Source organism: Triturus cristatus, chromosome 2_2, assembly GCF_964204655.1.
Source record: "Triturus cristatus chromosome 2_2, aTriCri1.1, whole genome shotgun sequence".
NCBI classification, from domain to species: Eukaryota; Metazoa; Chordata; class Amphibia; order Caudata; family Salamandridae; genus Triturus; species Triturus cristatus.
This window is the reverse complement of record NC_140582.1, coordinates 359276139-359297659: the sequence shown is the minus strand read 5'-3', so window position 1 is coordinate 359297659 and position 21521 is coordinate 359276139. Positions and strand designations below refer to the sequence as shown.

Here is a 21521-nt window from a genome sequence, read left to right as displayed (position 1 = left end):
TTGCGTTGTAATAGCATTGCGTGGTCACAATGCATTCAATGTAACGACCGCGTTGTGATTGTATTGCGGTGTAAAAACCGCGTTGTAAAAGTATATATTCTGCTCTCTTGCATACCCAATTATATATCAGCATGGCAAGGGTTCATATGCTTAGCAGCTCACTATCACTACAAATCTCCTTTCATTCCAAACAACTGAAGTTAACACTGTTCAGAGTTTCTGCAGTATCTCCCGTCTATGGAGCCACTTTCGACATCCAAGATCCACCAACAACTTTACTTCATACATAGGCTGCTTGTTGGTACACTTGCCCTTGCTCTCAACCTTGGTGACTTCAAACATCTGCTCAGCTTCTTAATGTATGAATACTTAAATTGAAACAATAGACATTCTTACACAATATTGACTAAGCTTCAGATCACTGATTTTGCTAAACACACATCACTCTAAACCTTTTTCACCTCCTATTTCCTTCTCTCATGTCACCAGATTCACACAATTGATATCACAAACCTGTCTTCGCCACAGTGCCCTCCCACTACCTGCCTGTCTGACTGCTTTAGTGCAGTTCAATTCATCCAACTATGCTAAGCACCAGCAACACTTGGGCACACTTCCCTACTTCATAAATCTCTGACAACAATCATATGCAATCATTGGGGAGAGGAGTTGGCCTGACGGCTAGGGCGGTCGACCTCAAATCTGGGGAACTGGGTTCGAATCTCGGCAATGACGCTGAACATCCTGTGATTCTGGGCAAATCACTTAATCTACCCATGCCTAACAATAATGAACATGTCCTCGTGTAAAGCGCTCTGATACCCGATGCAGGTCAAGTTCGCGCTATATAAAACTCTGTATAATAAATAAAAATCACCTTTGCCCTCACCACAAATCCACGACCACAGCTCATAGCTTACGACTTCTACCACTATCAGGGTTTTACATCCTACATGTTTGAGTTATGGTCACTGTATGCTGAACTCTGACTCAACAGCCTTTTGTACACTTCTCTACCAATGACAGTGCCCATTCTAATTACCGTTTCCACAACAATTCAATTTCTTAGGGCCTCATTTGCTTCTCTATTTACATCCTCCATGAAACCGCAAGTCTTTAAAGAAACATTTAAAAATACAACTGGCACATGTTCCCATTAGTTTTCAAATGTAATAGCTTCCAAATTGCATTATACATCAAACTGATCACTGACTTCCACATCCTGCACCTTAGATGTTTTCTGTCCTGTGGCTGATTCTGAAACACCCCAATTTCTTTCCCTACTCAACCCCAGCAGTTTAGACTTTCGAATCCATAAGGCGTCTTTCTGGTGTTACAAACATCTCTAAATAGCACTGTAATCTCTCTCTTTAATTTAGCATTTCATTTCTAGTCGTTAAACGCAACCTCTAGCATAAAACCACATATAATGCCAATCCTTTCATGTACTCTTCAATAAGATTTTTGCCTTTTTATGGATAAAACTGTTTGCACAATATTTATTAGTCACCTTACTTCCAAATCTAAATTCATAACACTCATCGGAATGTCATGACAATCTCACCTGGTTCGCTCATTTATTTATTTATTTATAATTTTATATAGCGCTGAATCACCCCTTAGGGTATCTCTGCGCTTGCAACAACAGTCTATCTTGAACTAGAAGAGGTATGTTTTCATCAACTTTCTAAAACAGAAGAGGGACATTTTCATACGAAGATAATGTGGGAGGCTGTTCCAAAACAAAGGGGCCAGGTACGAAAAGGCCCTGCCGCCAGAATGGGCTTTATATATTCTGGGAACAGCGAGAAAAGTTTTTGATCCTGATCTGAGTGAGGATATAGGATTGTAGGCCTTTAGTTTCTTTGTTAGGTAGCAGGGACTCAGCTCATTTAGAGCCTTGAAAATCATGCAACCTGTTTTGAATTGCACTCTTTTTCTTATTGGCCTCCCCACCTATCCTTCACCTTCTCAGTTTCTCTCATACTCTGTTGAAATAGTTTAGGCTGTGGGCAAACTAATGGAGATGAACAAGAGGAAGAATGATCACATCTGACGTACGTGACAACGGAGTGCAGGTTAATCAACTCCATTTGGGACCTCGACTAAAGAATCGGAATAACGAGGGTTGGCGTTTCCGGGAGGTCAGGAGATGTTGAGCTGTTTATGTTGGCCTTATTGTTTTTAGCCGTTGAATTCAGATATGAGAATTGTGTTTTGCTGGTCACAGAAGGTATAGCTACCTGCTACTAATGAGATATACAGAAGGGGAGCAGGAAACTGTAGAGTAACAGCTTGCTCACCATCTATACTCATATGGTTATGGCTACAAATACCATAGGACTATGTAGTCCCAGCGGATCATTTCAGTCAATGGAGACACCCTTAACTACGAAGTTTCACAGTTGTCACACATGGCACCCCTGCAGGGTACCCATTTGTTGAATAAAGGTGCTAGTTTCATGAGGAGAGCCTGGATGGAAATGGCTGTACTATAGGGCAGGAAAAAGGGGAAACAAAGGACATAACCAAAGACAAATATATATATAGAGTGTATGGAGGCATCAAGACATTCAATTGCTGTTCATGCAAATTCACGTACACATACGAGCACGGCAACTGAACTCAATCGAAAATATTGCCATCCTATCATACTTAAATAGTGGTTTGGCAGAGGTGAAAAGTGTTCACACCACTACTCAAGGACTGAGATGTACCACCGGTCCCTAAACTGGATTGAGTGGACTGACCAGTACTAGGGGTAAATATTAACTAGTGAAAGAAAGATCCCGAAAGATGCCAGGAAAGTTGGCAGACCATCTTAGTGAAACCGTAGAAGATTTCCCACCCAACTGACAATGTGTATACATTTCTCGCTTATGTTTCCCTTTTTTGTGCATTGCATTTTTTCTAGAATTGTTTACTTCCTCATTCCCAGAATCTCTAAAACAGTATACACTCTGTAGTATTTGAGCCACACAAAATAAATCCCCAAAACAAGGAAATGGAGAGTGCATGCTTGTCTCCCCAAGGACGCTTTGGACAAATAGACCTCATAGAGAGTCAGAAAACATGTCAAATTTAATGAAAACTCAGCTTAATTTACAGGAACCTTTCAGAGAAAGGAAAGAGGTAAACTATTGCCAATGGTGGCAAATAAGAGAAAGGATAGGCAGTCCAAATGAAACATCAGATCAATAATGTTACAGAAAGGTGGACACGGTCCTCTACTGTCCTGAAGGAGTTCTTTGCAAAGAAGAAAGGATTAAACACTGCATCCAGTTATAACAGCACAGTTAAAAGAGCATTAGAGACAAAAATGGAATGGCCCTAAGGAGTACAACTGCTACAGCCAATGAGTTTCTGCACTTCTAAAGAGAGTTGTTCTTTACACGAGAAGCTAATTGAATGAAATATCTTGGATTCACATTCAATAGTATTTTGTGGGATAAGATCACTCATAATGTAGCTATTCTATGGAACAAAATCCAGATAACATAGCCAGATGGCACAAATATAAATCTTCCTCTGTAGAAGCATAGAAATTGTGAAAATATCAAACAAATTTGAATCTCGTTACATTTTCAGCAAACTCCCGCACCAAATGAGACTTTGAAATACATAACTGGGGCATCGAAAAGGATTTGTGGTGGGTCGCCACACTGAAGATTAAGGCATGCAAGCCACATGTTCATATTATTTGGTGCAATATTTAATACACATTGAGTATTCCTTTCCAAAAACACAATATTGGTGGTAAAACTAATAACAATTAGTGCACACAAATATTTATTCAATATAAACATTGCATACCTAGCACTGGAACCCTGTGAAATGAAAAAAGGCAGTCTCCAGTCCATCAGACATGAACTGGAATTGACCATCCAGTCTCCAGGCATTACTTTAAGCATTTTGCATGGCTGCCTTAAAGGTACCCTTTTGGGAGTCAAGTATGGGCATACAATAACCACATGGCCTTCTCCAACCTTAAAGAAGATGGTGGAAGTGAAAGCTGGAATGCAACTATTGGTTACTTAGTATTACAAATGTAGCTTTTTTGCAAAGAATTTCTACTAAGGTGAGTCATTTGAGTCTAGGTATGCAACAAGTATGTAAAAACGTACCCTGTAGCAGTACTTCAATTACACATTAATGCCTTCGTGACCTGGTCACATCGTTCACCACTGAATGAGGTTAGATTAGGGACAGAAGAGTTTGTTAAAATCCTTGCAGTTTAAAAGACAAAATTAAATCATCTTTGACTCTTAAAACTTAGTAGTGAGGGTGATTTGCTGAAGGGGAGGTGTATTTAAACTCTAAAGATTCAGTTTGAAAGGTGGCTTATGTTCATGTTTGATGTAAATCTGATTGGACGCTGTATGGCAAGGCAACCATGGGGTGATGGGTTTTCGGTCAGGCATACAATACTTACAGATGTGCATAGGAACACAAATTATTGGTCAAGTGTTCCAATTTTATAAATAGCAATTTGTCCATTTTTGGCTGCTACATAGCAGTGATAGGTTCTTCCCCCAACTGAATAAGAGATATGATGTAACTGATTGTATAGTAATGTATTGTTTCTTTTGAGAAGTGAATAAGCCCCAAGGCCATACCTATCATTATATGACGTCTTCAGCCACCTATCTTGCGTGATATTTCCTTAACCTATTAATGGAAAACAGTTAAACCCTATTTCAAGATTTGTTTTCAACCACCAATGCATGTTTTGGTGAAAACAATACCTAAATTCTTCCCACTTGTTGGAAGATTTATATTGTAATGGCAGGAATGAGCCCCTCTATATCTTCTCTTTTTCTTGCATGTTCAACAGTAGCCGTGAATGTTGAGAATCCTAGTCAAGAACAGATGTGCTGATTTCCCTTATGTGAGCTTCTGCTTATCAGCCTTTCATCACCGATGGCACTAATCAAAATTTCAATGCATACGCAATCGTAATGCCAGGATTCCACTACAGTGTAAAATCACACTTTGCATGGCCACAATTTCTGCCAATCAAAAGATAACATTTTCCTTCCTCAGTCTAGCTGGGTCCCATCTGCATTATGAATATTTGATTATATGCGCATTGTTCGCATGATGTTTTTGGGGTGGAGAACTGTCAGTGTGTTTAACTGTACTGGAGAACTTTTCAACAATGATGCTTTTCTTTATTCAAATACTTTTATCCTGCATTGGAAACAGAAGTACCTCTTATACTGTGCTATTGTGGAAATATTGTTGATTGGTTGTCCAATGTGGTATTAGATCTGTCTATGAGGAGCGGGTCAATCACCACGTGGTGCATGAGAATCTTACCAGTGCTGGTGCTGGGTGGATCCAATAGCCCTCATTGATGATAATGTGGCTAACTAACACCTAAAAGGGGTTAGCAAACTAACCCCTTATTACCAAGAGATAGCATAAACAAAGAGGAATCTGCACTCGAGTGGCAACACTGCAATAATTCACCACTAGAGCCGGCAATGCATGAACTCACCTGTGCATTTCTAAAGTTCTGACACATAACACAGAGGCCGGTCACGAAGCATCACAGCAGTCGCTCTACCCAGGTGCACAACAGGAAGTGCTTGACGCTGGTGAAGGATACTGTAAGACTTTACACCAGACGAATACCACAACCCCAGAAGGTGTTGGGCCCAGGTGCTGCACCCTGCCAGATATGATGCATCATTTGTGCAGCGCTCTGCACTCGTAAAGAGACCGCAAAGTGGCTTCTTGATGACTGAGTAAGTAACTAATCGGATTGCTGTTATGGATGGGCTGGTTGTGAGTTTACAATGCAGTCTGCGAGTACAGTATTGCATGATGCTCAGAGGTGTGCTATAATTGTGTCACAGCTGGCTCACAGCAGCAGCATTGCTTATGAGATATCGCATTGTGCTTGCATATGACCCATTCCTTTTTGCGAGCTCAACTTGAACGAACATATGTACAGGACGAATCTTTCTTGGATACTAGATGGCTGTTGTTAATTAAGTGATATTGCCCACACCTAATGGCTGCTAATTACCCTCGTGCAATAATGAGGGGAGGATAATTAAAAGCCGGTCTTGCTCTGCAGGTAAGGGAGATGTTCCCAGATGTGTATTCAGTTCAGTGAGAGCGCGAGAGGATACACAGCACCTCAGTATCGGTGCTGCAATGCTGCCCCCTCGTTTCCTTCACTTAGAGGGAAATGGTTTGTGCTGGAACATTAGAAAACAAGCACGGGCAAAGCAAATAGATCTGGCTTTTTACTAACAAAGGTTTATGTTTGTGTTCCTGTTGCACTGTATTGGTGAGTCACTGAAAGTTGGGGTTGAGTGGGTAGGTGAATGTGAGTGGCTGAATGAATGTGAACTGTTGAGTGAATGTGAGCGAGTATGCTCAATAATGGTGCTGAATGTGAGTGGGTAGGTCAGTGGAGGTAGAAGTGACAGCAGTTGATTCTTCTTACTGTTGACTTCTTGTGATAGGGTAGACTTCATCCAGCCTATGCCACACTGCTACTATGAAACAGCAGACAGTGCCAGTAGGCAGTGTAATTGGTAGGCTTACCCTTATACAAAAAACCTCTAACATGACATGCTGCCCCTTGTAAGAAAAGGTTCACTCACTTTTGAAAAATGTATCCATTTGATGTGTATCATTATAATGCTTGGTATTTTTGCTATAACCAGATTGCAACATTTCTGATGTTCATTCTCTTTACCTAGTGCATCAGCCGTTCCCCTGATACAGGTGCCAAGCATTGATTTTCCTGCTGTATCCACAGGATGTTATCTTTTTTGTTATATGGTTATTTCTATATTTGTTTGAGGAGGTGGCAGTCTAAAAACTATATCCAGCAACTGCAAAGGGGCTTGCTCTAATCAGGTGATTACCCTTCTCCTGGAAGCAGACAACTACCTCAGTCACAAAACTCAGTTGGCTCGACAAGTACCAGCACTGCAAGAAGGAACAATCATCCATACAACCTGGAAAGAAAACAATGTCAGGGTACTGCTGAGAAAGAAGACCTAGGAACATTTCGCCAGAGCAGCACTACAGATAAAGCAAGAGTTACAAGGGACTAAAAACTAAACTGTGTGTTATGTATTAATTGCCAGAACATACCTGGTGGCCGCATTGATACGGTGATGCTCATTTGTGTACCTTGCAGAGAATGGGATCATCAAGAAAATGTCAAATATGACATAATACGTCTGGGCAAAATTGTGAAATTCTATCCTTGCGAAATATGCACAGTTTTCATGAAACTATGTGTAATACACTTGGGTGGTCATCTACTGGAAAACTGCACTTGAGGTATGTATACAGACCTCACACATGACACAAATCAATGTGGTTTCCTTCCGCTTCCTAAAGTACTACGGAGAACGTTGCTTGCACAGCACAAGCTGCAGCCAGGGTCGGATTGGCCATTTATTCAATCAGGCATTTCAACGGGGGATGGAGCCAATGGAGGCTGGCTTTTGAAGGTCGATGGCTGGTCAGGGTATTAGCAGAATGGGTGAACTGCGAATTTTGTAGAGAAAAGCCCTACAAATTTGGATAACCAACGAATGAAATAGAAAATTAGAAATTCACACACATGGAGGCATGACTATGAAACACTGAAAACTTTACACAAAGATGTTCACAGGTAGTTTTAGAGTAGCACTGCTCAGACTATTCAGAAATCGACCAATTACAGTCATTTACCTGTTCAAAGTCATCTTTGGCTGACGGAAGATCAGTGGCTAAACCTGGGTCCCCGAGTTGTTTTTCCATTCGCTCGCCGTGCACCACAGTGGTTTTTATAACTTTGCTGACATTGCGGCTTTCCACTTGCTCAGACTGAAATTCTGCACCCTCCGATAAAACTCCAGGTTCAGAGAAAATCATCTGAAGGAACAGAGGAACACACCCACTTTAGACAGCTCCACATTATCACATCAGTTGCTGAGTGACCTCAGCTTTGTAACAATGCACAATACCATAACTATTTGACCTGCAACTCTTGAGGAACAACACACTCAACAAGAACTTCTTCATGACAGAGTGTTGACCATGTCATTTAAGTATTCCGTATTTTATGCGCTCTGGCATGAATCGCAGATAATCAGGAAGGGAACTGAGAGGATGAATCCTAATGGCTAGGGCGGTCGACCTGAAATCTGGGGAACAGGGTTCGAGTCTCAGCAACAACACTCAACATCCTGTGATTCTGGGCAAATCACTTAATCTCCCCGTGCCTAACAAAAATGAATGTGTCCTCATGTAATGCAACTGGTGCTCATGTAAAGCGCTCTGATACCCGATACCTTCAGGTCAAGTTCGCGCTATATAAAACTCCGGGGAAAGGTCCAGCGATGAAACGGCTCATGTGCCATTTCAGCTGAGTCAGTATTTTATCTCCCCCCAATTCATTTTTTGGTCCGATTTAACCAATACCTCTTGATTTTACTAAACTGAAATATATATATATGTTTTCTTACAGGAGGTTTTCAGCCAGGCCTCTTCGTCGATTAATCTGTAGTTGAGTCATATTTTTTCCATATGGTAATGGGCCAGCCCACTATAGCAATTGACTAGCATCACTGTGAGTGATGGCACTCTGCTCTTTCACAGGGGGCACATCCGCACACCAATTAGTTCCCTTCAGAGCCAAGGACTATTAGTGTAATACAAGTTTTTGCCACCAAAAAATATTTTTATCAATACTGGCGAAAGCCTGGCAGCTCCCCCAACGAAAATGCTGTTAAACAAAAAGCCAATGTACTGACAGGGTATGCCAGGCGTATTAGCTCTGCCAATGGTTGGTATTTTTGACTTCCTCGTGAGAAATTCGGGGTTAGGGGGCTGTCCTGTAGAAATGTTTTCCGATTGATGAAGACAGCATTATGCAAGTGGCATGGCTGAGAACTGAGTTTTCATTTCTCGCCTTGCTAGTTCACTACATGTTGTCTCCATTGGTTGCCAAATTGCACGGGTAGAAAAAAAGCATTTAGTGGGAGAGCACTCGGGGGCATATTTACAAGCCCCTATCGCCACGAGAATGTTACTTTTTGCATCGTTCCTGTGGCAATAAGAGCTTTGCCTTATTTACAAGGCAGCGTTAAGCCACTTAGCGTAGCTTAACACTGCCTTGTAAATAAGGCTCACTTTCACGCTATGCTTAGAATGAAAGTGGAGGGCAATGGGTGTTGCTGTGGGCATTCCACTGCAACACTCATTGATTCTGACGCTGCCCCCTATTTACAAGGGAGGCGTAAATAGGAGGCAGCACCAGAATTAAGACCAGGGAAAACCTGGTCTTACCCTGGCGCAACGAGGAAAAATGTTTAATTTCTCTTCTTTTTTGCTGTTTTCATGTGTGCTGGGTTTTGCAGCACACATGAAAACAGCAAAAGGCCAAAGATTGCTTATGTGCAGGAAGGTCCCCCTTCCTGCACATTAACAATCATTTTTTAACAATGCCGTTTTCCAACTTCTATGTGTGCTGCATTAAGCAGCACACATAGAAGATACAAAATGGCATTTAAAGATTGTTTAAGTGCAGGAAGAGGCACCTTCCTGCACATAAACAATCTTCCCCTGCACGCAGACACCCTTGCACTATGGTGGAAGGGTGCTTGCGTTGGCGCTAGGCTGCTAAGTATAGCGCCAGCGCAGGGGAAAACGCAGGGCTGCTCCATATTCTTGTAAATATGGTGCAGCCTTGCATTTTTTAAGTGGCGGAGTGAGGCGTTAAGCCAGGAAGGCTAACGACATGCCCCACCACTTCTCTTGTAAATAGGCCCCTTTGAGTCACAGATTCGTTTTAGGAGCTATGTGTCTCACAGCAAAGGAAGGCTAGCAAAATAACAGGGCCTCATTTTCAAAGCGCTCAGCTGTATCTTAGAAACACTTCGGCAGAACAGTCTGTAATTCATGACAGCAGCTTACAGCAAGAAAAATAAACAGATACAGATAGCTAGGGACAGGAAAATAATTCAAAATAACTTGCACAGTGGTTGCTATGTTTGCTGCAAATGCCAAAAACATTTTAATTTGTGTGAAAGAAAGAACACAAAAAAGGAAACATCATAAACACAAAATGTTTCTTTAGGTCAATAAACGATCTCAATGGAAACTCTGTAGCATTTCCTTGCACTTTTTCAAAATGTGAAAAGCCAACATTAATTTAAACTGACTGAGGCAGTAATAAGAACGTGAATGTATTTAAATGTTTGAGCTAGCTTCCTGCTTGTACACGGGGCAGTAGCATTTTCGGTCATGGGCTTTCATGCAACAAATCACTGCATTTTTTTTAGCAGTGGAACCTTCGTTTCTTTTCAGGAAAAGAATGTATTTTATAAAAACGATTTGTGAAAGGAATGTCCAAGGCTGTCTACATATGGCCCAATTCACAAAGTCTTGCATATGTAAGTTTAATACAGAAGGTGAGTTTGCACTCGTAAATCTATTGATTAATACCCCAATATGATGTAATATTTTGTGGGAGTAAATCTCCTCCCTTGGGAAGAGAGTGGACATCTTAGATAAGAATGTATGGACAAGTTAGGGCACATCCACAAACTACCTTTTTTGTGCGTGTTCACAAACATTTCCATGATGAATTTACACACTGAAAATAGTCAGATATGTCATATTAGAGGCAGGAGGGAATCTGTTTCCAAGGTGGGAATGGGCTGGAAACACGCACAAAATTGGTGACGGTATGGGGGTAGTGTTTCTCCACAAGGTAAAATATTTGCACTCCTCTGGCGAAAAAAAAGGCAGAAAACAGTTGTAATTGCATTAATGCAAAGACCATTTTGCATAGGTATTTTTTCCGCAGTATAAATAATCAGGCTTCTACTAAAAGTTGATCAGTTTTATATTTCGGCCTTTTCTGTCTGCACCTCTGCAAAGAAAAGTTCATAAACAGGCACAAAGGGAATTGCAGGCAGGGCTCATAGATGGGGGTTTAAGATAGGCTTCAAAACAGGGCTCTTTGTGCAACAGCTTCAGGTCTAGGTTACTAAGGTTGAGCTTGTGCAGCGTTGCCCAATTCTGCACAGCACCCATGTACCTTCTTAATGTATTTTTAAATGTTAAAGGTTAGCTGTGTCAGCATACATCAACAAGAAGCTTTAGTATCCGTGCTTAAAACATGAAAGTAACATGATTTGTATAGGCGCCCAGTTCTCCCTGGCTTGCATAGGCATCTTTCTTAATGGTCTACCACTCCTAGCTCTCCATCACGCCTAGATTCCTCATTCTGTTTGTTCACTTTACTTGAATTATATTTCCCCCACGCTGCCACCTTCCCTCTACTACAGCCTATTTTCCCCTTCAACTTTCTATTCGCCAACCCGATCCCAAGGTTGTTTCCTGATTTCTGCTATTTTTGGGGTGGGATCACTTGATGCATAAGACTCCATCTGGAGTCCCTCACTGTTGATCTCTCCTTTCCACTTTTCTGTCACATTCAGCACTTCGAGATGGCCTACAGCAGCATAAATCATTACACAAGCAACCAAAATAACAAAACACGTGTCAGTTAGTCTATGTTTTTGGGTGATTGCATGTGCGAAGGTCTTTCGTTGCAAGTGCCTGTCGGGGTGTGCGTCACTGTCATTATGGTAGATGGAACACTAGGGGCCCGATTCACAGAACTAACTTAAGACAAAATCTTAAATTTACTACCATTTTGGTATTCACAGAAGGCACTTACTCATTTTGGTATTCACAGAAGGCACTTACTCATTTCGGTATTCACAGAAGTTAGGAGTCCTAACTTTAGGACTCCTAAATGCCTTCTGTGAATACCGAAAGTCTTAAAATTAGGAGTTTTCTCAGTTTAGTAGTAGTATAGTTACGACTCCTAACTTTAGGACTCCTAAATGCCTTCTGTGAATACCGAAAGTCTTAAAATTAGGATTTTTCTCAATTTAGTAGTAGTAAAGTTAGGACTCCTAACTTTAGGACTCCTAAATGCCTTCTGTGAATACCGAAAGCCTTAAAATTAGGATTTTTCTCAGTTTAGTAGTAGTAAAGTTAGGACTCCTAACTTTAGGACGCCTAAATGCCTTCTGTGAATACCGAAAGCCTTAAAATTAGGATTTTTCTCAATTTAGTAGTAGTGAAGTTAGGACTCCTAACTTTAGGACTCCTAAATGCCTTCTGTGAATACTGAAAGCCTTAAAATTAGGATTTTTCTCAGTTTAGTAGTAGTAAAGTTAGGAGTCCTAACTTTAGGACTCCTAAACTGAGAAAAATCCTAATTTTAAGACTTTCGGTATTCACAGAAGGCATTTAGGAGTCCTAAAGTTAGGACTCCTAACTTCTGTGAATACCGAAATGAGTAAGTGCCTTCTGTGAATACCAAAATGAGAAAGTGCCTTCTGTGAATACGAAAATGGTAGCAAGTTTAGGATTTTGTCTTAAGTTAGTTCTGTGAATCGGGCCCAATGTAATCACAATTCTGTAAACAATTAATAAGGGAGTGTTCTTAGTATGAGAGTCTAGTGAAATGCGCACGCATAGATGTTGGTTCTGCTTTTGCTGCATATTTACATTGATATCTCATCTATGTAAATTTGTGTGGTTGGATTTGTGCCTGTGTGTGCAGGTGGATGCACTATACACAAAGCAGTCTATTGGCTTTGTCAATACTTGTTCAGTTTTGTTAACTGATCTCAGGTTATTTGGAGGGGAATATGAGGGTTGTGCTAGAACTGGTATTTATTAAACAAGTTACCGGATGCGGACACAAGGTCCTATAAAGAATGAGTGCTTATGACAGCGGTCAAAAATTCACCACCTTGCTCCTGATGGCTGTTTCAGGAAAGTACTGAATAAAGGTGTCTGCTCATGATATGTACCAAAGCTAAGAGGAAATGCATTTTGTCTGAAACTTGAAAGGAAATATTAGTGTTTTCAATTATAATCACAATTGAAGGAGTCTAAGCCCCTACTCACTGTATGCAATTTAACCTCATTCATCCTTTGCTTGGTCAGCAAAAATAATTCCATAAGATTACCTCACCTTAGGGAGACTGATGCACTCATTTACTACTCGGCGCTAAATCCAGTGGTAATTCGGGGTGCTTGTGAAGTTATACCCTGGTATTTCCTCCACATTTAGCTGGTTGATTGAAAAAGATGAGAAGAACTTTGGCTTTTATCTCTGCTGACCTGTATGTGGGGTGTCTGTCAGTGTGTTGGGCTTGCAAGAATATCTGTCAATATCTGTGTATGACCATGAATGAATGATCTGAATCAATGTGTTCATGGATGGCGCGTTTCATTGACAAAGTCAAAGCTATTGGCATTCACAGTCTACGTTTACTGTTGGATATGACCTGGCGCTTCTTGCTGCAGTACAAAAGGGGGTGGTGATGGACGGAGCATCAGAACCAATCAAACACTCACATCCAGTCAACAGATCCGGGTTTGATCCATCACCGTTCTTTAGCCCACTCTGCCACCCCAGTTCAGACATGGCCATATGCAAATCAGTCTGACCCTGTGCCTCATGGGAACAGTGCAGCCCGAACTGCCAAGCCATGCCTTCCCTGGACCGGAAACAAGCTTCCTAGGACCGGTTTCTGGCATTTCAGCCGTCTTCAGCCAGGCTTGCTTGAATCCAGTGGCAAAGTGAGCAAGGGACTCACGTCTGAGCATACCCTGCCAACTTATGGCGAACAAAGCGGTACAAAAGGGGGTGGTGATGGACGGAGCATCAGAACCAATCAAACACTCACATCCAGTCAACAGATCCGGGTTTGATCCATCACCGTTCTTTAGCCCACTCTGCCACCCCAGTTCAGACATGGCCATATGCAAATCAGTCTGACTCTGTGCCTCATGGGAACAGTCCAGCCCGAACTGCCAAGCCATGCCTTCCCTGGACCGGAAACAAGCTTCCTAGGACCGGTTTCGGGCATTTCAGCCGTCTTCAGCCAGGCTTGCTTGAATCCAGTGGCAAAGTGAGCAAGGGACTCACGTCTAAGCATACCCTGCCAACTTTGGCTTTTATCTCTGCTGACCTGTATGTGGGGTGTCTGTCAGTGTGTTGGGCTGGGCTTGCAAGAATATCTGTCAATATCTGTGTATGACCATGAATGAATGATCTGAATCAATGTGTTCATGGATGGCGCGTTTCATTGACAAAGTCAAAGCTATTGGCATTCACAGTCTACGTTTACTGTTGGATATGACCTGGCGCTTCTTGCTGCAGACCAGACTGGCCATCCATCCACTCTGGCATTTTCCCGGTGGTCTGCAGGCTAGGGAACTGCTTTATGAGCCCGACTGGCTTATATGACCCACCCATGAGAGACCCCCTGGCTGTATTTTACTTGCGGCTTCCTGCGTTGTGGAGACTGGTAACCAAAATCAGTGAGGGATGATTTTGGTTTCCAGTCTGGCCTTGCTCTTACTGGCATGGCAAAATACATGAAGGCACTCAATTTTGCCTTAACATGCAATGCAAGTATTCAGTCCTATGTTTCATGTACTGTTCAGGTGATCCCCTACACCCAGAAAGTCCAAATCTAATGCTATGATACTGTTTACGAATACAACTTTTCTTTCTGTTTATACGTTCAGATGAAAACCTCTCTTTGTGCTCCACGGGGCATACTTATGAGTCCCTTGCGCCTCCGTGTCTTCACTTTTTGTGACGCGCCAGCGGCGCAAACTACAAAATTATATTTATAAGGCAATGCAAAGCCTCTCTGCGTGGCTTTGAATGGCTTCATAGATATGGAGTAAGGCAAGGCAGTGCAAATCGCTGCGTTGCCTTACTCTGCGCAAGGGAATAGAGTTCAATGGACGTTGCATTGGGTGTTCCCATGAGATACCAAAAGATGTTGACTCTTCCTCAGATTTACAAACCCATGTAAACCTGGGGATGTGCCAAACCCTTACACCTTCCCAGGGGCGGCGCAACAAGGAGATATAACCTTATTTCTCCCCGTTTTTCCCTCTTTCCAGGTATGCTGCATTCTGCAGCACATATAGAAAGAGGAAACAACTCCCAGGATTGATTTTGTGCAGGAAGGTGTCCCTTCCTGCACAAAAATAATCCTGCTGACAACACAGGGCCCCTTGCATCATGGTGCAAAGGTGCCTGCGTTGGTGCTAGGCTGCCAAAACGTCACCAGCACAGGGGGAAAGGACAGGAATGCACCCTAATGGATAAATACGGTGCATTCTGCCCTTTCACTTTGACGTAGGGCAGCGCAGCAAGGAGACCCCATGTGTAATGTGATTTCGTTTTAAACTTTAAATCACAATTTATTTTTTATTCTAACCTCCTTATGAAGTTTTCCCTTGAATGCAACATTATTTTTTTTTTTTTTACTCTCTACAGATTTGTAGAGTACGTTTGCATTTTGCGATTTTGTACTTGGTCTTTCCAATTAGAGCGGGAAAAGTGACGAGGAAAAATCTAAATAATTCTCAAAAGAAGATTAGTGCAAATACAGTATGTGCAAGATAACGTAACTTCAAGAGGGTATTGAATAGGGTAACGAGGTGACCTACATGTAACTTCCACTTTCGCACACAGACTGGAGTTCGTGAATGAGTCAATGCCCTTGCTATTCTAATCACCGGAAAGCACCTTTGTTCATGGCTCTCAGGCAGGCAGAGAACAGTCTTAAGCATCTCTGCCCATAGATTGCCAAGCAGCAGTGAGTGGAAATATTTAACGATCTAAAAAATATATAATTTACCTCTGACTCGTGTTTAAGTCTGCCCACTGACTGATTGAGTGTTCCTGACAAACAAAGCTACTGATTTTGACCCTGTAATAAGTATCTGCAATCACACAGTTTCCAAGTACACTCATATCTTTCATTCCATGCTGTGATAGTTAATTGACACAAACAGGCTCATTTAGAGCTTTCTGATAATGTACAAAAGTCGTGTTAAATGTTAATGGCATGAGTACTGAGCATTTAACTTAAGGGGTTTAAATTGGAATGGTGTTACCACAAGGCACATGCAGCAATACCATATCACAGCACAAGAAAGCCATGTAGGTTAACATTTACATAAAATGGTTCTAAAATTACCAATTTACTTCTGCGAAAACACAGTAACCCATGAACACTGAATAATGAACAGAGCAACTGATAAGGCCTTCAGTAGGCTGAAACAGGTTTGGTACTGTTGGTGTTCCCGCATAGAGGGAACCGTGCCTGGCAGTTCTGGCTGGACTATTCCTATTGCAGCAGGACCAAGACTGATTTGCATATGGCAGGCCTCTGTCTAAAGTGCATATTTGGCAAAACGCAATGGTCTGTAATGCAGCCTGAAGCGACCCCCAGTGGCTGAGGTTAATTCAGGCATTACTTCCATCACACTGTTTGTTGTTATGCACACCTGATTAGGCATGGGCGGTAAATTCCGTTCCGCTCGCGGAATTTGCGGAATTTCGCGTTCCGCGGAGAACGCGAAATTGCTCAATAGTCTGCTTTCCGCGATTTCGCGAAATTTTAGCTTGTTCGCATTCTCAAAATGCGTGTTCGCGAGATATTTCTCCCCGAGCACGCAAACAGCAATTGTGAACAGGAAAAAAGCATCGCGAACAAGCAATTCCGCGTGTTCGCGGAATTTCTGCGTGTTCGCGGAGATTTTTTACCGTTTCGCGGAGATTTGAGTAACGCAATTACGCAAATTCCGCCCACCCCTACACCTGATATGTCCAGACGTGGGTCCCATGCGCAGTGTACCACACAGGACTAAAGCTATACCTATTTACACAGGTCGGGGTTGTGTCCACACGCAGAACCATAGTACAGGGCCTGATTATGTCCCGCCTAGACTACGGCAATTTTGTATACTTAGGCAGCCCCAAATCTGTCATCCAAAGGCTTCAAATGATACAAAATGCAGCAGTTCGTACGGTGCAGAAAATTCTGAAGTATCAGTCAGCAACAGCGGCCAGAACCTCACTGCAGAGGCTTCCAGTGCGAAAAAGGATACATTCCAAAGTGCTCTGCTTGTAAAGCAAATCACAAGAAAGGCTCGACACTGATACAACACCTCTTGACAGTTCATCTGCCTTCAAGACATCTGCAATCTTCCTCCCAGGAATGTCTTATTGTCCCTAGATTTAAAAAGCTAGCGCTGAGGGATGTTCCATTCCTGCTTTAGGATCTAAGCTATAGAATGCTCTTCTCCTCAAATAAGGAAAGCAGGGTCTGAGCTTTCCTTTAGAAAACTGTTAAATACTTTTCTATTCGAATACCTATTTTCCATTTTCCTCCTTATCTGCTTAGCACTGGGAAGCCCTTCTGCGGGCAGCCCTGCGCTTTATGAATCCTGGAGAACAGAACATAATTGTGTCTATTGGAGCAGACCCAAAACTCACTTGCATATATATGGCAGGTCTCTGTCTTCAGTGGCATAGTAGGTAATAAACGATGACCTGGAAATACATCCCAACCAATCGCAAGTGACTTAGATTAATTCAAGCACTTTGTTTGTTGCAGTAGATGCCATAAATATGCCCAGATATGTGTTTCATGCTCACTGTGCCACAGGACTCGAGCTATACCTCTATGACGACGCCTACGCATTCTAAAACCAGACTGGAGTTTGTTAGTGTTCCTGTCTGAAAAGAACCTGGACCGGCTGTTCGTGGTGGACGGTTCCTATTTGAGAAGGACCAAGGCAGATTTCTATATAACTGTTCGTCTAGAGTGGCATAGTGTGAGGGAAACGATAGTCTGTAATGCATCCAGAGTGATCTCCAGTTTCTCTTTGTTTGTTACTGATTTGATTTATTATTGCAAACTTTGCAATGTTGTTTAAATGAGGGCACTATGCTATATGCAGTAATACAACAAACTGGTACAAACCAGATATTGGTAAGGCAGTAGAGTTAATAAATGTCAAGACTTATGCATTCCTCATTAACTTAGTGCAAAAGTTACAAACTTAAATGTTGTCCTTGCTGACTTCTGTGCTATTAGTTCTACAAAGGTCAACCAATATATTTTCTCCTATAACTGTGGTTCCAGCAGTATAGGGAATCCCCTCCAGTGTCCCTGCTGGTGGCACTTGATATATAATATGGTGACCTTTTGAGTATTAATGCCTGCAGTCTACTTCCCTTGCAGACTGTAGGCATTTCCATATGCCCAGCACAGCACGGTTTTCTCATATTCTATGCGAAGGGTACGCAGTCTCTATGGCTGTCCCACTTCTTTTGAATAACCCAGTTATCTGTGATTGGAATACTTTGTTCACTAATTTCTAGCACATTTTAGGTGAAAGAGCTTCCACAGACACAACTTTAGGGGAGCTTCTGCATGGGAGTGATCTCATCCTGTCCATAGTCTCAAATTGTGAGTTGCTCCTTCTTGAATATGAATGGTCTTAATAGGCGAGGTTTACTATCTTCTATCGGGGGCTCATTAGTTGTTTGAGCGCATGCGAAGCCTCACACAGTGCCCCTTGAATGATCATTACAAATAGGCCCACATTTACAAAAGTCAGTGCATCCACTCGCATGAATCAATACAGTGTATCACTACTCTCGTGGACATATAAATGATATGTACATTTGTTTTGCAGTTGTATATAAGTACAAATTAAAGCCAGAGTTATTAGAACACTTTATATGAGCACCAATTACATTACACAATGTCACAGTCACAATTGTTTTTAAGGCAGAAGGAGATTAAGTGATTTGCCCAGAATCACACAATATTGAGCCAATGCTGAGACTCAAACCTGGTTACCCAGTTCCAAGGATGGCAGCTCTGGCCATAACACCACATGCCACATTTTGTATTATGTAGTGTTGCGTGAGCAACCATGCCAAACGTTAATACAAGTGGGCTCTAATCCCTTTACTACCATCTTTTGGAAAGGAGAAATGTGAGACCAAAGATGGACTAATGCTTTGTTGTTGCTCAATTTGACCAACCCAAAGAAATTCCAGTTAAGAAACATGAGAATACAGAATGTTGATGTATGCAACTCATCAGTGCTTAATTTGTAAAAGGATAAGTGTCGGGGCTCTCGTCGGGAGGCCACTGCAGCTTGCACCTCACATGACTCATGCCAGCGCTGCCAATGACAGTACATACACAGCTATTAACCTTCACACTCCTACAAGTGTGACAAGTCAGACTATTCCCTGCCTCCAAAGCCAGAAGAATGGCTAGGGAGGCAGGTATTAGTCATTGTTAATGTAAACTTAACAAATAAACTGCTGTTGTTGTGTTCATACCGAAATTAGCAGGACAGCGCCACTATGTGGCAGACTGTCATAGCCCCGGTGCTGACAATAAGGTGCCGGTGGGGAGCACCAGAAAGCTCCGGCTCAAATTAAGCACCGCAACTCATTAAGCAAAAACAAAAAAAGGAAGACAAAGGTGATATAATGCCTAAACCGGGGAAGTATTGCTTTGCCCCCAAATGCATAAGATCAGCTTCAGGATACTGGCTAACCATGACAACCTGTGGGGTCATGTTGTCAACTAAAATTCCAGAGAGCACTTTGGTCACTACGCAGATAATGGGCAATACACTGCAACTGACTCTTTCTGTCATGTTTTCAACAAGTTTAAAACATTTGCTAATGTTTGTTTCTATTATGGGCCAGACTATCCCTGCAAGTCTTCAAGTATGCCTTTAGCATGGACGTCTGACATATCATCTAACCAGAGATAGTATGTTCATGTCTCTGGGTAGTATGGTTTACTTTTATGGTTCAAATCTGTTTTATTGTCGCCAATCACAAGCTTACCATAGCATGGTTTACTTTTATAATGTACATTTTTCTTGCTACAAGTCACTGAGGTCTGTGGAAAATTAGAAATTCGTTATTAGGTGTGTGTGATACATTTCGGTATGTAGCACAGATGATTTTAGGCTTGTGATGTACTTTACCAAAAGCTACTCAAATAAGGCACCTTCCTGGAAGTTCTTTTTATGACCTAGCTTCTGAGAAAATAACCTGTACTCCATTGCCCCTGATTACATCCCGGTTCCATCGCCCCAGTTGAGTGTTCTTTACAGCTCCCTTACCCAATATACTAATGTATGAATTTAATGGTCTTTGTGCATGTGCATGTGTTGTCAGCCTGTGGCTCCACTGCTCTTTGACTTTGTATGGTCTGCTTTCACCTGCTGTACAGAATGATTCCATCCAACTTGGCATTGTTGGTGATCTTATGGAAGTCAGAAGCTGCATGTGGAGTGGGTTGTATACAACCAAGGACAGAGGACCTCTTCAGGGATTATTGTTGATGGTTCCAATGAGAGAAGCAATCTGTCTTTCTACAGCAGTATTCAACATTTAGGTAACACATTTTCCATGTACATAAGAGATCATCTTATACTCCACTGACTGTCTGGACTATTAGGACTTTGCTTTGTGGTAGAGCAACACTATCATGAAAGAGGAATTTTAGATGAGCTTGTATTTATGTATTTGGACCCAAGCTGCAATACAACACAAGTGAGCCATTGAGGTAAAACACATTTCTTTCTTATACCTTCCGTAACAATCATTCAGAGCTTGGATTTCTGACCCGACTTTATGGAAATCCATGGTACACACATTCCTAAATCCCTCTCAAATCAGGCTATTCACAGTATCACTTTAGGTCCACTAGCCCTCAGATTGGCTAATTTAGTAATTTCCTGTTTATTGAATTGAGCATTATCCTGCACTTAATGAGGATGTCCAAGGCTGGTGCCCTACTGAATTGTGTTCCGATTCTCTGTGCTATCTGAAAAGAATCTGACAGAACATAATCCAAGGAAACTCTATTATTCCATAGGTAACATCTTGCACACAAGCGGTAAAAACCATAAGACACAATCAATTTCTACTTGCGTCACTTAGGGCCACATGTAGTGTTATTCCAAATAAGAAAACGTAAATTGGAAAGAACAATGATAAGGAAGTTACACATTTTTGAGGGGAATGTACTTATGTGTTTTCAGTAGGCGTGGTTGCAATTTGATATCAATGTCTACCAAACACATTGGTATTTTGAGAACCAATCTACGTATTAATAGCTTTGTTTGAAAAATACTGAATCAAGTGGGTCGCACTTTAACCTACCTGCATGTTAGGTTGCAAATTGTGACCCACTGTGATTACCCAGACTACCCTGGAATGGTGGGCTGCTGGTGTCTGCAGACCATCATATCTGTGATTGCTTTTAAATAAAGACATCTTTTTTTTGTAAATGCAGACCGTTTTCATAAAAGGAAAAAAGTGAAACATTTTCAGACATTGTTTAGGAGATGGCAGCAGCACTAGGGACCACTGCCGGCTCCTAATATGTTTTTGTGTATATTTAAAAAGGGGAAGGGGCCCCGTCGGGACCCATTCCTATTCGCGAATGGCTCATGCATTCCTTTCAGGAGGTGGTAAAATAAAATATTAATGTTTGGCCAAGATATAAGTTGCAAAACACTATTACATAACTTAAGGAATAGGTATAAACAAGGGACGCTGTTTACATGCCTCTTCCAAATACCAGTATTTACTAGCAAACCCAAATTAC

The 21521-nt window shown here is 41.8% G+C and overlaps 1 protein-coding gene across 15 annotated transcripts in view; it reads right to left on the bottom strand.

The window, feature by feature from the left end:
• Positions 1 to 21521, bottom strand: part of ANK2 (ankyrin 2) — a 1556458-nt gene that overhangs the window by 29301 nt on the left and 1505636 nt on the right. For all 15 annotated transcript variants that reach the window (XM_085641446.1, XM_085641452.1, XM_085641444.1 and 12 more), the window contains one exon: positions 7708 to 7890. In XM_085641446.1, the coding sequence (XP_085497572.1) occupies positions 7708 to 7890 (183 nt within the window). The remainder of the gene's footprint in view (positions 1 to 7707; positions 7891 to 21521) is intronic.